General features: G+C 35.0%; 1 protein-coding gene across 1 annotated transcript; it reads right to left on the bottom strand.

The window, feature by feature from the left end:
* Positions 1-8393: 8393 nt before the first annotated feature.
* Positions 8394-17750, bottom strand: Tfam (transcription factor A, mitochondrial). Its single transcript, XM_026409044.2, has 7 exons — positions 17487-17750; positions 16708-16826; positions 15090-15160; positions 14586-14735; positions 14138-14233; positions 10096-10152; positions 8394-9450 (listed from the first exon to the last, which is right to left on the bottom strand). Exons 1-7 carry the CDS (start codon positions 17585-17587, stop codon positions 9304-9306), a joined length of 741 nt encoding a protein of 246 aa, XP_026264829.1. The 5' UTR covers positions 17588-17750; the 3' UTR covers positions 8394-9303.
* Between the last annotated feature and the right edge of the window lie 440 nt (positions 17751-18190).

Below are 18190 nucleotides of genomic sequence, written 5' to 3'. Positions count from 1 at the left end.
CTTTGTGTAGTAGGCTAAATGATAATTTCTAGAACAAAACGTCCACACCCTAATCCCTGAGGCCAGTGAATATAACCTCAAATGGTAAAATATGTGGTAAATTTGAGAGGAAGTATTTATCTTGACTTATTTGCAAAGGCCCTAAATGCAGTCATTTAGTACCCTCATGAGAGAATGGCAGAAAGAAATTGGGAACATACACAGAAGAGAAGGCATTATGAAGACAGAATAGAGGAAGAGACAGTCACCACAAACAAGGACAGCCGCCAGAAGCTGGAAGAAATGAACAGATTCGCTCTCAGAGCCTCTGGAGGAATTATGGTCCTAGTGACCTCAATTTTGGACTTCTGGCCTCCAAGACTGTTAGAGAACACCTATCTGTTGTTTTAAGCCACTAGGTTTGTGGTAGATAGTTACAGTAGCTGCAGTAACCCTGGTTGTCTCCCAAGACAAAGTTAAAGAATGTATAAATGCTTTGTAAATTAGTGTGCTATGCAAACACAAGCCCTCCTTACTGGTCACTTTCCGTAGGATTCCAATACTATGCAAAGGGCTGTTATCTTGGACCTTCTTCTTGAAAAAGACTTATGGGGAAATTCTCAGGACTCTGCTTGTGTGCATCACACCTCCCCTTTATCCTCCTCCTCTTCAGATAAAGTTTATTTCAGGTAGTGGTGAGGATATCGCTAATGGTAGCAATGCCAAAAGAAATGAGTTACAACTACCTTGAATAAGTCTCTTGAATCTTGCTAGCAGTTCTCTTTCCTCTTTACTTTAAAATGTTAATCCAGGATTTAGAATGGGTTTTCTCAATAAGATTAATATTTGGGACTAGGTAATTCTTTATTGTGGGGATTATTCTGCATATTATATGTTTAGTAGCATCACTGTCCTCTACCCACTAAGATATTACCTAATATCTTCCCTTTCTAAGCATACAGCTCTGTGTAGCATGTAGAATGCTTGTGTAGCATGTAGAATGCTTGTGTAGCATGTGTGAGGTATTTAGATCCCCAGTCCCACCAAGGGGGATGATCTGTTTTAGACCTAAACAGAGGATACATCTCCAACTAGCCTGCTGATTCATAACTAACTGAGCTTCTAGCTGTCTCAGTGTTTCTCAGCCTATATTAAACAGTCCATTGGTGGCAGAATCCCAAGCTTCCGAACCTAATGGGATTGAGACCCAGGACCATTTTACACGTTTTGCAGATGATTCTTATTTAACTGATAAAAACTGGTTTTGATGAAATTCAGATCCATGTGAATGAAGTACTTTACCCTATTCTCCTTTGTTGGTGGAACTGGGAATCTGATCCCAGTTCCAACAAAGTCATTCACACTTGCTGCCAACTAAGCAAATGGATGTTCCAACTTAACCTCTGGCTGTGTTGACATTTCAGGTCTTGTATCTTCACTTACAGTACTGCTGTATCTCCTTCTGGGCCCCAAGAAGGAGACCGTGCACATACTCTCAGATTTCCTTAGATGTACACTCAGAACTCTCATGTTTGTCTCTATGCAGATGGACACTTGCTCTAATACAGTAGCTCTATTTTCCCAACTTCCTCATATTTTTGTGTACATGCCTGCATTCTGGAACGCATTTTGTAACTGCCCGCAACCATGTATAAGATGGAGGGGAGGAGAGTACATGGTTTCAACAGTGATCTTTTATTATATAGGCTGCCAACTATTAGATTACACTTTTTTTTTTTTTTTTTGTACCAGGGATTGGACCCAGGGGCACTTTATCACTGACCCATATCCCCAGCCCTTTTCTTTCTTTTTCTTTTCTTTTCTTTTTTTTTTTTTCTTTTTTGAGATTGGGTCTAAATTGCTTAGGGCCTCATTAAAAGTTGCAGAGGCTGGCCTTGAATTTGCAATCCTCCTACCTCAGCTTCCCAAACTGCCAGGATTACAGGAGTGCACCATTGCATCCAGATTAGTTTTCACATTTTAAAAAGGGCAAATTTGACTATACCAATCTCTGAAATTCTATTTAAATTACTGGGAATTTTGTGTATTGAATGTGGGTAGGATTAAGTGATAAGAAGAGGGATCCAAATTACTTTATGAATCAGAGAAATTTTTAACATATTAGAAGCAGCCTTTTATTCATTTCAGATTTTTTCCCTGTTGTGTCAACAGTAGTTAAATAACTAAGGTGCAGGAATTTAACTGGCAGTGGATACTGAGATGCCAATAGTTTTTCTAAGCTGGAATTTAAACCCTGATTATAAGGCAATATTTAGATAGGGGTAATGGAGAACTAAAAGTATAGAAATTTTCTATTAATTTTGATGTTAATATCTGAAATTATGGCAGCTTAACATCAATTATTAATTGAACTAAATAATTTAGGTCGTTTCCCCAAAGCTATCCTCTCACATTCCATTTGTACTTTTGCAGAGATCTTATTTGATACTTAAAATAAGAGCCTGAATAACAATTTGAATGGAAGACAAGAATGATAATCTTAACCAATATTATCATTGACAGTGTTATCTTGGATTCATAAAGAAAGTGTTCTTCTTTTTATGGGAAATGGGAATGATTGTTGATTCTATTTTATTGCTGAGAGGTAAAAGTACAAGAAAATACACATGAATACAATAATTAGAGCTAGCCCTTGCTCTCTTAAAAAAAAAAAAAAAAGTAGTGAGAAAAAGGTTTGAAGAATGAAATTGAGCCCTACTTCCTCATCTCCTTCCAAAATCTAATTAAAGTGACAAAAACAAGCAAAGTATAGCCGCACTAGAAAACAACAGTACCATCAATACAAAAGCAATTTCTAGGCATTTTAAGATATCAAGTAGGTAGGATTTCAGGTACCAGTGTAAACAAATCCCTAAGGTAAATGAAACAGAAACATGGAGGTCTCACCAATTCTGAGCAGTTCGGGTTGGTAACAAAGATTAACCTTGAGGTACCTGGAGAAATATTGGAGGGTGCCTGGGACAGGAAAGGGATTGGTACCAATGTACATAGTTTGCTTTTCCCCAGTTAGCATTTTCTTTTAAACTGAGGAAAATTGTGATACGCTATTGCAGGATGGTTTTTTTTTTTTTTTTTTTTTTTTTTTTTTGAGCTAGGTGCTTAGATTCTCAGCCCTTGCCCAACAGAAACAACCCTGCAGATGCCTAGGCCAGAACTTGGAGGTTAGGACTAAAGCAGATCTTTTTTTTTTTAAGTTCTCTCCATTAAATAATGTGCATACATGGCTCAAAATTGCTTGGTGGCCACCAAGTGCTGTTATCTCAGAGCTTCCCAACCTGGTAGTGGTGGCCGGTATTGGTAGGTAATGCAGAGGGCAATCTTAATACATTATTCAAGCTGCAAGGCTCTAAAAACCTGTAGGGACAACTATTAATAATTGTCCCTGGACAACAGGCAACCTGGGACATAAGATCACTCTAGTTATATAGGTGGGCTTATTTATTCCTTTTAGCTCTGTGTGTAAATAGGCAGTTGCCCAGAGAGCCGAAGCTCCCATTAGGAGTCTTTTCTGGAGTCTTTTCTGTTTATTCTAGAAAGCTTTGTGACTATTAGCATTTTTACATGTGCCATGATTATAAAAGTTTGACAAGTACTGTTTTTAGCTAAAATCTCAACTATTAATAATATATGATATACATATACATTTTGGAAAGAGATGTCACCTTTGTTGAATCCCTGATTTAAAACACTTATCAGTAGACTGCATATTGATATGAAGCATGGACTCAAGCTAAGGATGGTCTCCCCTTTATCCCATGTGTAGCCACACATGCATACTTTCTTTTCATAATCCCATGAATATACATAAAGAGACTCTACATTAGACCCTAAAACAAGCCTTCATAAATGCAAAATAATCACAAGAAAATTAAGAAATTCACAAATATGTGGAATTTAAACACTACATTCCTAAATAACCAATATGTCAAATAAGACACAAGAGAAACATAAAATACATTAAAATGAATGAAAATGAAGACAACATACCAAAATATGAGATACAGTTAAGCAATGCTTACCAGATATATATTTCTGCTAATTCCTACAATATAAAAGATCACAAAATATATAACCCTAACCTTATACCTTACACAGCAAAAAGAGCAAACTAAGCCCAAAGCAATTGAATGGAATTAACATTTAGAAAAGTGAATAAATTAAATAAGAGAAAAACCATGAAATTGGCACACTAAGCTAAAAAAATTTCAAATTAACCGAATCAGAAACAAATGAGGAAACATGACTACTGGATGTACAGAAGTTAAAAAGGATTATAAAGAAGTACTAGGAACATCTTTATGCCAATAAATCAGATAACATATGAAACGGGGAAATTTTAATGATACAATCTGCTGAAGTAATGGTATAGCTGTTAGGAAGGTGGACAAGGAAGCAAGGTGGAAGAACAGAGACATTACCTTTTTGAAAGTTGAAAATATTTTCTAAAGTGAATAGAATAAGAAAATGAAATCTAAATGTTAAAGTTATACAGGCTATGGAAAATCTAAAAATAAAGCTAAAAAATTTTAGGAAAGTAATGTTTCAGTGATGAAAATTTTCAATACCTTTGAAGATAGTATACGTAAGTAATAAAGGTACATCACAACAAAGAAGACTCGAAGTCAGAAGTGGCTAGATTGTAAGGTTGGAAATGGGAATGGGAGAGCAGGAAATAAGATTTGCCTTTCTTCTGTGACCTTTCTTTATAGATTTATTTTTAAAGTTTTTAAGTAGAGAATTTAAATATCTCCACGTTTAGAGGAAAAGAAAAGCATCATGAACAGAAGTTCCTAATCTCAGAACAGAATGCAAACTCCATTTGATGGGGCTTTAACCAGTATATACATGTCTGAATGTCAGGTACTTTTTCCTTTGTTTTGCAGTGCTGAGAGTGAATCCAGGTCCTTGAACATGTGTGCTTTCTTGGCAAGAGCTCTACCTCTAAGTACAACTCTAGCCCTTGAGTGTAATGTAGAAGTTCTTCAGATTTGTTTTTTACAGATTTTGGAATGTGTGTGAATGTGTGTGTGTGTGTGTGTGTGTGTGTGTGTGTGTGTGTGAAGTGGGACCCAATTCTACAAAAATTCATTTTTATTTCATACATACCTTTGTACATATAGCCTGAAGGTAATTTTATACAGTATTTTAGTTCGCTTGTTTCAACTATCACACAGTACTAGGTAGACTATTTTTCATTTGTGGTATCATGTCAGTGCTGTTTCAGATTTTAGAGCATACTGGATTAGAGGATATTTGGGGTTCCCAAATTTCATTTCTAATATTGTATTCCCAGAAGGAATTTACAACTTCATCTCAAAAAAATCCATATATATTCATATATTTCTTTTTCTTAGACATCACATATATAAATCAGAAACCATTATACAAGGCTGACTTATATGATATTTAGGGTGATTTTAAATCTCTCTGGAATCCTTTTTGGGGGTTAATTTAAATATTTAGCTCCTTAGCCAACAAACATTCTGAAACATAACAAAAGAATGGTTGTTTTACATCAAATATATAACCAGGGCTTTAACTATCAAAAGTACCTCACTTGTGAACAATGTGAGAGACTGATGATCCTTGCTTTGTGAAGTTTTACTTTCAGTTTGGAAAGTTTTACAAATTTAAAGTAATATATTCATTTCCTTATTCTTTCTAGAAGCTTAATTTAAAAAAAAAAAAAGGTTGGTGCTGGATACTATGAAGGAAGGAAAGTGGCTGGGAGAACAGGAAAAGTAAATTCTTATAGTAAACATGGGTACAACCAAGAGAAATGATGAATGTTATCACTTAATGATATAAAAACAATATTTTAATATAAACTGGTGGTGATAAATTTTAGGTATAGCAAATGTGAGGAAAAAAATCAAAATTTTCTTGTTTCATTAAATCCACTCATAGTATAGTAATACCAGTTTTTAAATTCAGAAATCTAAATACAAACATTCAGAGTTAACTATAAAAAATAATATACACCTTGTTTTTTTTAAAAAAAGGGGCATTTCCCCTAAAGTAGTTAGCCAAAAGCAAGAGCAAAATTACATGATTAAAACTGGCTGAAATTGCATACATTATTCAATAAACATCAGGGGAAAAAAACCAACAACCTTCTCTCCCCTCATAAAAATTATTCAAAACACACTGCCACTCCAATGAACAAATGTATAAAAATCCGATTTATACAAAAGCATAAACATTGCTTCACTTTATTCTTCATCATTTTCCTTTCTAGCACTCATTAGCTCCTACAGCATCTACTTTGTTGGGCCAAATTAAGAAGTCTAAAAAGTGCTGGGCGCAGTGGTACACACCTGTAATCCCAGTGGCTTGGAAGGCTGAGAAAGGAGGATCTCAAGTTCAAACCCAGCCTCAGCAACTTAGTGAGACTTTGTCTCAAAATAAAAAGGGCTCAGAATGTGGCTCACTGTTTAAGCACCCCTGGGTTCACTACTTTGTACCAAAACAAGAAAAGTGGAAAAAAGTAAGACTTTGCATGAATAGTCACTGGTTATTGATGCTGAGTTATTGTTTATAAAAACTTATATATGGACGCCATGTGGTATATGGCATCCAGTCTTCCACATGTACTTACATTTATTAAGAAAGGCTAGGAAATAAAATTATTATATTATTTAAGGTATTAACAATGATCTTCTTTTACAAATAAAATCTGATTTATAAAGTGGCTTGTTCCAGTTATTTTCATTGTTCTACACCTTTTCTTCCATTATAAACTGTAAGTACTTGAGAAATTACAAAAACCTAACTTCCCAATAAATTTGGGAAGGTTTAATTTAAATGAATATAAAATAATTTATGAATTTAAATGGTAAGAGCTCAGGGGAAAGTTTCCTGCAGATTAATTACAAATGTTTTTATGTTACATTTATCCTGTAGATTTTACATAACTCATTTCTCTATTTCTCTTATTCTATAAAATTCACACTGACTCCCTGAGCTCATATGAAGCACAGAACAATGACTTACAATTTTCATTCTCCTAAAGATGGTATCTAATTAGTACTATTCTAGATGCCACAGGAAATTAGGGCTCAATTCTCTCCTAGAAATCTACTTGAGAAAGACTGATAAAGCACTAGCATACCTTGTCCTCTTTCCTCTTACCTCTAAACTACCCTGGCCTCAAATCCATGAAAGCTATTTTAGTAATGGCAGACTTTGTCCTATATTCAAATCCATAGGGAAAAGTTTGCAAATATCCATTTTTATACATTGAAAACTTATTTCCTCTGAAACTATATTTTAACCTTTAGTTCCTATCTTTGTCAAATTCAGTATGTAAACAAGTTATTTTTGTGACATTTTACTTATTTTTCATTCATAATAAAAATATCTCCAAAGTTACTGAACCTGGGGGCACATACATACCTATAATTCCACCAATTCAGGAGGCTCAGGCAGGAATATCATAAGTTTAATGCCAGCCTGGGCAACTTAGTAAGATACTGCCTCAACAATAAAAAATAAAAACGGCTGAGGATATAGCTCAGTGGTTGAGTGCCTTTGGGTTCAATCACTAGTGAAGCAACCAAAACCAAAACCAAAGCTAAAACCAATCTTCAAACTCTGAAAATCTAGAATCTACAATTCTTAAGGATTTTGAATAATATATAAAGTACATATAAATTCTGACTTAGCCTATGTCTTTGAACTGATCTTGAAAGATGAATTATTCTGCCCAAAGAGGTGGTGATTTTGAAATTGTTTGCATGACCTGCCTAATAGAATAAAGAAATATTAAGTAACAATAATTCCCAACTACAGTGAGGTTTCTGTGATATTGCTTGCTAGAAACTTTCAAGGTACATTTTATTGAGCCATAGCAAATAATTTAAGAAACTCTTATTTCACATAAAATGGATCTTTTTCATTATACTGCAACATAATTTGAGACTGAAGATTACTTTCCTGCTAACACAGAGGAGCAATTGTTTAGCTTCTATAGTTTATGTAGCTTTTTCTCTTAAGTGACAATTCTAAAACAAGAACATCTGAAGCAGCTGAAAAAAAAACATCCTAACGTAATAATACAAGTGAACTTTAGTCACACCGCACTATGCTATAAACCATGAGTTGGCAAATTTTATCCATAAAGGGCCAGACAGTACATTGGGTTTCCACGATATAGTCTTGGTAGCAACCATTAACTCTGTCATGGTAGCACAAAAGTAGTCATACATAATAAGGAGATGAACATGGCTGTGTTGCAATAAAACTGTGGACAATAAATTTCATATTAATTCACATTCATAGTCTTCTTTTTTAAAAACCATTTAAAATATAAATAAAATTCTTAATTCACAGACCATGAAAAGCAGGTAGGGGACTAGATTTGACTCATATACCATAGTTGGCTATCTTTTATAAAAATCTTTATATTTATGCAAAATGCTTCAAATTCTTGACATTGGAGTCTTGCATTTTTTAGATTTCTCATTTAAAAATCTGACCACTGACAAGTTTGTGTGTATGTGTGAATAAATATATTAACATGAAAGAGAAAAAATAATTCAGAAAAAATAAAATTCCCTACTTACAGAAACAAAAAACTGTAAAATCAATGTTTCATTTTAAAATACATAATCCACAAACATATAAAATGAAAAATTATAATTTTTATTCTATGCGATATAACATAATATGCATAGATTTGAGATATAATTTCTTAGTTTTTACTTTAGGTAAAAGAAACACAATGAAAAAAGGTTTATAAATCTCTCAGTCCCTTTATAAAAATTTGCTGTTGAAACCAACCATTACTTACATGTACAACCACCAACTCTGAATAAAATATGAATTATAGCTAGGAATTGGAATTTACCTAGGTGAGCTCTAGCTGCTTTTTAAAAAATGCATAATTACTTCATAGAACACTGTGTCATCTATAATATGTCCCAAATTTGAAAAGAAACTCCTGCTTCCATATAAGGAAACAATACTCTTTCCATAATTGTCTTCCAGTATTAAAAAACTTCACAGACTGATTTACCTTTATTAAAGGTAAAATGATCCACTGCTACATTTGTATGGATTATCTTAATTCTCAGTAGTTCTTAAACACAAAATAAAATTTTGCGTGAACTTTCATCTGTTTAGGTTTTCAAAATACTAATACAAAATGTATTCAACTAGCAGAAGTCCATGGGCTAAAGAAAAAGGAATTGAATATAAAATGTTCACCAACTTTATCCTTTCTAGTTTTACACAGCTTCAGGTTATTGAGACCTAATTGGTTGGTTGTGCCTAATCACCACGAACATAGCCCCATCTTTTATCTTAATACTCCCCAATGTCATCTTTTGTTTGGTTCTTCATTTTTCGACGTATAAGATCACTTCGTCCAACTTCAATCATTTGTTCTTCCCAAGATTTCATTTCATTATCATAACGAATTTTATCATCTTTAGCAAGTTGAATATATACCTGAAAAAAAAGGAAAATTGTTAAAATAATTTATTTAAAAATGAGCTATTAATTTCTGGACTATTTCCATATATACATAGAAATTGAACTGGGCACAGAGCCTATAATCCCAGAGACTTGGGAGTCTGAGGCAGGAGGACTGCAAATTCAAGCCCAGCATCAGCAATTTAGCAAGGCCCGAAGCAACTTAATGAGACTCAATCCCCAGCTACACCCGTCCCACCCCACCCCCGAAAAGAAAGAAATTCTTTCACTATTCTATATGTAAAAAGGGGAAATGCAGAAGGAATGTTTTCATGAGATGTTAGATGAGAAAAAGGTTAAGAAAACTTTTACAAGTGTTAATGAAGTTTCTAAAATTTGGGGGATTGAGGTATGAAAGGTGGTAAAAGCAGGGTAGGACAACCATTGATTAATAGTGGATAATCTTAAGATTACGAGTAACCCTGTTTCAAATACCAGTTGTATTTGTAGTCAAAAACTACCAAGAAAAAAAGGTAAATTTGGTTTAATAATATGAAAATATGTTTAAAATACTATTATTAGCAATACTGGGCTGCTTTTATGTGAATGAAGTCTTGACCTAATATATGCTCTCACAGATATTCTAATTAGACCCTAGAGACTAAAAACCATAATACTTACTTGCTTTTGAGAACTAGGCAGGTTTTTCCAAGTTTCATTTACATATTTCAGCTTTGCCTAAAAAACAATATATATTTAAGAAGCATACATATGGAGAAACTTCAGTGACGAAAGAAAAACCTATTCATTCCAACAACAAAAACTCAGCTATCAATAATTATAGACAAAGCTATACCAGTTAACTTTTGTTTCTAAACAAAAACTAACAACTATTAAAATTTTCAAAGATGAACAGAATGAGGGTACTGTCTTTTTTTATTCAAAAATATTAATATCCAGGTATAACCTACATCTGTCATGGGCTAACTTCAAAGACTTGTTTTTATTTCTTCCCAGTAGATTTATGTTTTATTCTAAAATTTGTGCCTATATGGTTAAGTATAGTCACAGGAAGAATACAAGTCCCTAATTCTACTTAGCTGAACTTAATTATGTGATCTAGAAAAAGTCATTTTACTCCCCTTAGCCTTGGTTCTCCATCTATAAAAATTAAAGGAATAAAGACACTTTTGTTCCCTCCTGCAACCCATTAAACTAAATTTTTAAACATAAATCTATATGAACAAAATTTACAAAAGTTGACAAATGCAAAATTTTGGAAACTGAAAAGCAGATGGAGAAGTGCTAACTGGCTTAACTGACCCAAGAAACTTGGCTGCTAAGGGCAATGGGAAAAACCTACACCCAACCTGATTTATAATGCAGAATTCCAAACAATTTGACAATTTGAGGACTGGTTGAAACACTGTTTAAAAAGAGGCTAAATCCTCATCATAGCAGAATCTAGGGTATTCATTCGAGAGTAAAATAGAGTTACTCTGTGAAAACAAGGTGTAGTTAAAAACAATAGCACCATGCAAAAACCAGAGATTGAGCAGGTGATGTAGCTCAGTAGAACAGTGCTTTTCTAGCATGTGAGATCCTAGGTTTAATACCCTGCACCCATAAAACATACAAATACACATTTAAAAAGAGAAAGATAGATTAAGTGAAAATGTATACAGTATCCCAAGGGGGACAAAAAGAAAAAAAAAAGGCTAAAGGAAAACACAGTATAGGAAAGATAAGAAAACAGAGAATCAATTCAGAAGAAATTCAAAAAACAAATGTTAGGGAGAGTCAGAACAAAGAAAAAGGGAGAAAAAAGAAGGCAGATCATACTCCAAGGACCAACATTCAAAAATGGTTTTACATTTCTTAAAAGCAATACAACAAAATAGAAAAGAAAGAAGCAATACTTCTGAAAAATTTGAAGGAATGTGATTCACAAACAGAAATCCATGCCCAATCTAACATACATATATGAGGACAATGACATTTTTTACACATGTAAAACTTGAAAAATTAATCTCTCATGCACCCTTACTGGGGAAAATGTTATACTTGAAGCAGAATAAATTAAGAAGACAACAATAGAAACAAATGCACCACAAGGATGATGATGATAATAAAGGAAGAGCCCAGGATGTTAGCTGTATGAGTCATAGAAAACAACATTTGAACTGAAATAAACCAGAGGCTTCAGACTGAAACTGACTAAGTGTACTGAAAGCTAGTGAACACTGAAGTGTTTGGGGGCTGAATTATTGACAATTATCCCTCAAAATATGCAAACAAAACTGAAAGAGAGGAAAAGAAAAGATATAATCAAGTAACTTAATAAGTTTTGCAAGAAAGAAGAAATAATTTTAGCAAATGGTACAGCTGAGCTGTGACTAGGACTCACATAATGATATAAATACACTTAATACCTGACTATATTACTATATTGGGAGGTGGAGAAAATGGAAATATATGAAGAGTGGAATCAGATTTAAGTGTTTATCTGAGATAATGGAAGTAATGCTTAAAGTATAAGATAAATAATGTTTATAACTGAAAAAATTCAAGAACCTATGATAGATATTAAGGATGTATTTTTTTTTAAATTCACATGACCAGGATCATCCCTGGACTGTTAAGATTGAATAGACCAATCCTTCTGTTTTTATTAAGTATTCCACATATTTTTTTTTAAAGAGAGAAAGAGAGAGAGAGAGAGAGACAGAATTTTTTTAATATTTAGTTTTTGGCAGACACAACGTCTTTGTTTGTATGTGGTGCTGAGGATCGAACCAGGGCCGCACGCATGCCAGGCGAGCGCGCTACCGCTTAAGCCACATCCCCAGCCCGATATTAAGGGTGTTATTGAGAGATATGGAGTTAAGGATCAGCTAAAACAGTGAAATGTTCTTCTGGAGTAAAGAATGTAACAGGACAGTGAAAACTGCTTTTTCATATCAAACCTAAAAGAATATTTTGACTCTATGAGGATATATAACCAATATTTTTTAAATAAATAAAAATGATATAGTCAAGTTATATTCAATTTCCAGTGATAAGGCCCAGGAATTAATTTTCCTAGGTGAGACCAAGGCATAGTCAGAATTAAGAAGCACTAATTTGGAAGGATTGTCCAGCATATAAAGCAAAACAGTATAGAAAAGATAATAAAATTACAGAACAAGTTCAGAAGATCTATATTCAAAAAAATAAGTGTTATGGAGACAGAGATATTGATAAGAAAACTATGAAGATACTGATAAGAAAACAAACCCAAGGTAAGTTAATGACTGAGCCAAGTTCCAATTAAAAAAACATGGGGTTGGGGATGTGGTTCAAGTGGTAGCGCGCTCGCCTGGCATGCGTGCGGCCCGGGTTCGATCCTCAGCACCACATACAAATAAAGATGTTGTGTCCGCCAAATACTAAAAAAAATAAATAAATAAATATTAAAATTCTCTCTCTCTCCCTCTCTCTCACTGTCTCTTTAAAAAAAAAAAAATAGATAAGCTAGTATTTCAGTCATGTAGAGCCATAGAAATTCAATTTAAAATCCCAAAGGAAATAATTAAGTCAAAGTATACAGCCAGGAAAGACTGAGCAACATATATACATTATTTAAGCATATGATAAACATAGGTAGAGTACCAAAACTTTCATTTCCAATGGACAAGGATTATGGATCTTAACATTAACTTTTTATAATGCCATATTATATAAGGAAAAATACAATTGCCCCTTTGGAGCTCCTAAGAAGGAAAAAATGAAAAGAATAAGCCCCAACAGTGACTGACAAGCTGTTTTTTTTGACATATTCATATGATGACATTCACATGTATAACACATTCCCATGGGCATAACCAAAATTTTATTAAAGGATGTAACATGAAGCAATAGGTTATACTTAATTCCAAGAATAAAACATTATAGCTCTACTCTCATTCTTTCCAGTGTTCATAAAACAGTTGAGAACCGTTGGGCTAGAAAAGTCTCCACAAGAACATTAACAACTCTATAAATATGAAAATTCTGTTTTTTAAATTTAAAAAGTTGGCAAGGTGTGAATGTATTGGCAACTACATTTTCAGGTTAACTATATGTGGTAAGAAAAAAGATTTTTCTTTTCTTTTTCCCTGTTCCCTACTCCCAAGCACTGGGACTGAACTCAGGGCAATGCATGACAGACAAGCACTCTATTACGACTGAGCTACCCACAGCTTCAAAGATTTTTCTTTAAGAGATCCAGTAAAGAGGACCTTTTCAAAAGAGCTTAACTGAGGGGCTGGAGTTGTACCTCAGTGGTAGAATGATTGCCTAGCAAGAGTAAGGCACTGGGTTAGATCCTCAGCACCACATAAAAATAATAAATAAATAAAATAATATTTTATATATATAATATATATAAAATATATATAATATTATATATATTTTATATATAAATATATATGATATTATATATAATATCATATATATTATATATATAATAGCTTAATTGTGCCAGTGTGGTGGCACATGGAAAAAAAAAAAAGTCCTGGGTATGTGGCTCAGTGGTAAAGCACCCCTGGGTTCAATCCCTAGTATGGAAAAAAAGTAAAAATAAGAAAAGCTTAATTTCTGTAACTTACTAATTCCCTTTACCACCTGATATGATACCCTTGAATTTCCTAAGTAATTTTTAAATTAAAATAAAAATCTAAGAAAAAAATGCAGTTCAGTTTACCTGTGATGAACCATCCTTAACTTCTTGGAAGCTTTCAGATACAAAAATGTTATAAGCTGAGCGAGGTCTTTTTGGTTTTCCAAGCATTGTTAACTCCTGAATAAAAAATAGAGGGGAGGGTCAGGTATAAGTTTTAACCTCTATAAGACTTAATTTTACTTATAGAAACCATTCATTACTACATATTATAATTAAAATGTCATAGTTTTATATAAAGTATGTGATTATTACATCTTGTCAGAATTTGTTGATGGCACTACATTTTAAAAATTGTAATAGATTTTATGAATTATTTTCCAAAGATATTTCCTTTACATTTTATTTTCATGGTCTCTACCGACTGAATAACTGAGCATATAAATACGAAAACTTTTTAAAGGATATAACAATCCAGTTACATGCATTTCAACTCTTTTTTTCAAAAGAAGAGTATTTCAGTGATACTCACTCTTTTTTTTATTAAAGCTTTCTTTTTTAAACGTTTTTGCATGATTTCTTTTTCCAAAGATATCATTTGACTTGGAGTTAGCTGTTCCTGAATTCTGTTTATCTCTTCTTTGTATGCTTGCCAGTCTGCCTTATAAGCATCTTCATACATCTATAAGTTAAAAAAAAAAAGTCAACAAACTATTGTTGGCAAATTCAACATAGCACATCTGCCAGAGAAAGAAAATCACATGACTTCAGATGAAGACAGACTGATAGTGGGAGAATAATGTGTTCTGAGATGTCTTTTTCATATACTTGCTAAACAAGGTAAGAGCATATTGCCAATCATTTACCTTCATTCCTATACATCGATACTCTCATCGTTTATGTATATCAGAAGGTATAAAGTGCCTTTGTTGACAGTGTTTAAAAAAATGTGGGCCATCTGGTCCTCTAAATAACATGACAATTGTTCCCAGTTGTAGAATAAACGGCCAACAATGTTGAAAACCTATGTGCTTACTTTTTTCTGTGATTCAGGAAGTTCCCTCCAAAGCTCAGCAATTCTTCTAACTAGTTCTGATATTTTCGCATCTATGAATTGGAATAAAATGAAATAAGATGTCACAGTTTTATATCTCAGGATTTCTTTCTTTCTTTTGGTATTGGAGATTGAACCCAGGACCTCACAAGCTACTACTGAGCTATACCTTCAGTCCTTTTGTTTTTGTAATTTTATTTTGAGACAGGGTCTCATTAAAATATCCAAACTGGCCTCAAACTTGCATTCCTCCTCCCTTAGCCTCCCTAGCACTTGGAATTACAGGCATGAGCCACCATACCTGGTTCTTGGGATAAATTTCTAGACTTCTAGGAAAATAGACTCTTTTAGCACTAAAAATCAACTTATATTTCAGACACAGCTATGCCATACTTAATAACAAGATTTAACTTTTCTTATCCAACGAATTTAATGTAAATAATCTAAAACTTTATATGACATTAATGTCTATTCTTTAAAACTAAATAAATTTGGGCTGAGGCTATAGCTCAGTGACAGAGAGCTTGCCTAGCATGTGTGAAGCACTGGGTTCCATTCTTAGCACCACATAAAAATAAACAAATAAAGGCATTCTGTCCATCTACAATTACAAAAAATAAAACAAAAAACAAAAACCTAAATAAGACTTTAAAAATAAAGAACAGATCACCAAAAACAGTCCTTAAAAACTGACTACTTTCAAGTAGCTGGGTAATCAACTGCTTCAAGTGTTTTACTTTCATTATATTTCAATCAAGTCTTTCAGGAATTACTAAGTTCATAAAACCTGATTAAAACACAAAATATAGTCTTAATTCATATAACACATCTTGTACTTCAATTACAGAAATATCATTTGAAAGAAAAGTATTCTAAAATTAATACATGATTCTTCATTTCCATCCTTGTCTTAACTGGAATGATGGGGAGCAACTGCTTTATCAACTACCTGTTAGTCTCAAGTCTATAATGTGTTATTATTGTTCTTCCGATTTTCACAGGTGACCTTGTGAGGTACTAAATGTAAAAGGGCTTTAAAAATCATAAGCAAAAATTAGTTATTATTAATTTAGCCTATAGCTTTATAAAACCCCAAATGATAGACACTATAGCTTTTCTAAGGAGTTAACAGATCTCCTATTTGGGTATCTTTTTTCAGGAACTCAGAATTGAAAATGTTTTTGAAATTTGCAATAATTTGCATACAGGTTTACAAATTACAGAACAGTTCTATATAAATTATTTCATTGCAACTGTATGAATACCCTAAAGAAGAATAAGCAGACAACTAAGCAAGAGATAACCTGATTTGTCTGTGACCATGTAAGCCAACCACAACAGGCCCCAAACTGAGTTTTTGCATCCTCTTGTTTGGGTGTTTTCCACACTACAGGTTATTTTAAAAACATTTTTCATTAGTTCCCTTTTATATTTAAAGCATTTCTATTTGATATAAAATTACATTTCCTATTTTACAGATCCAATAAAATAATTGTTCCAGTAGTCACTAAATGCTTTGGTAGTGCAAATCAGGTTTGCAATTTAACTCTTAGTGGCCTTTTTATTACATAATAAGAATACAAACCCCCAAATTCCTTACCTGGGTTCTGAGCTTTAAATATGGGTAGCTGTTCCTTAGAAAATCGAAGGTATGAACTCATAGGTTTCTTAGGATAACTACCCAAGGTGGATGAAAACCACTTCGGAAAATACACGAAACTACACATAAGTAAAAGAAAATAAATAACCATGTCAGGTATTTAATTGCCAATATTCATAGGTACATGAGCACAGATTCCAAATGAGATGTCAGCGAGATGCTATATATCAGACACCTTCAACAACAATGCTACTGACTTCTTTATCTTTTGGGGTTGTTTGTGGTATTCAAGATTAAATCCAGGGCCTTGTGCAGACGGGGCGAGAGGTGCACCACCAAACTACACCCCTATCCCTAAGAAATGATTAGAAACCCTGCTCTAGACAAGGGGAAGGGCCCGAGGGCTTAAGTCTGAAAGCTGCTACCTTATAGAATGGAGAAAGCATCTATACTCCAGCTCCTGGACTCACCTTCCCCCTGCCTAGATGATGGCGAGAGATTCTGGGGGACAGGTGCTCTATCAGAGGACAGGTGCTCTAAGGTTGGCCGACAGGTCGGAGTGGGAGGAGTGGGGGAAGGGGCAGGGAGGGGAGGGGGGCAGGAAGCCAGGTACGAGGTACTAAAGATATAAGGCTTACTCGAAAAGCCACAGTACATTTGGCAAGGTCGAGACTGAATCACAGGGCCAGCTTGGCTCTGGCCTCCAAAGAGGCAGAAAGTGTTTAATTTCCAGCCCCGAGACGTTCTGGGCCCCGCCAAGTGCGGGAGCGCGGTCTTACCTGAAGGGTGAGCGCAGACGATTTCCACAGCCGGAGCACAACTCCATTCCAGACTTTCCCAGTTCCCTCAGCACGCCCCACACTCCCCGGAGCAGCGCCATGGCGGCGGTGATGCCGACAAGGCAGTGGCCGGGCCCAAATCCCCGAGGACCCTTCTCACAAAAATCTAACGGCCTCAACAATGACAACTCGCTGCGAGTGGCCCGACTGGATTTGTTATCATGCCCGCCACTCGCGAGGCACTATGGGAAGTCAGTGAACATCCGGTCGGGACTTAGGGGGCGGGACGGGGCTGATCTGGCGCCGGCGCCGGAGGGAGTCCCCCCCTGTAGGCGTGGCCAAGGGAAGGAGGAGGAGCGTCGGGGCAGTGAAGAGAAACTGCGCACCTCTAGCCTGCGGAGGGCCGGGGCCTCGAGGGGGCGCTGCTGAGCCGCCGCTGCCCCCGGCCGCCCCCCGCAGTTGGTTGCAATGCGGGGCCTGGGAGTTGGCGGAGGGACAGCGGTGGCCTCGCCCCTAACAAGCAACAGCAGGCGTCGGACAGTGACGGCCTAGGGGCTGGCTGTACGTAACAGACAGTCTTACAGCGAGGGTACCCGACAGCTGTGCAACCCGTTCCTCTGGCTGCTGTGCCCCTCGGTTCAAGCCCAGAAACGGTTCCAGGAGACTAGGGGATCAGTAAACCTATAAATGCAGATTCCCGAGAC

This window comes from Urocitellus parryii, chromosome 5 (genome assembly GCF_045843805.1).
Source record: "Urocitellus parryii isolate mUroPar1 chromosome 5, mUroPar1.hap1, whole genome shotgun sequence".
NCBI lineage: Eukaryota > Metazoa > Chordata > Mammalia > Rodentia > Sciuridae > Urocitellus > Urocitellus parryii.
The sequence above is the reverse complement of the archived record's forward strand: the minus strand, read 5'-3'. Positions and strand labels throughout refer to the sequence as shown.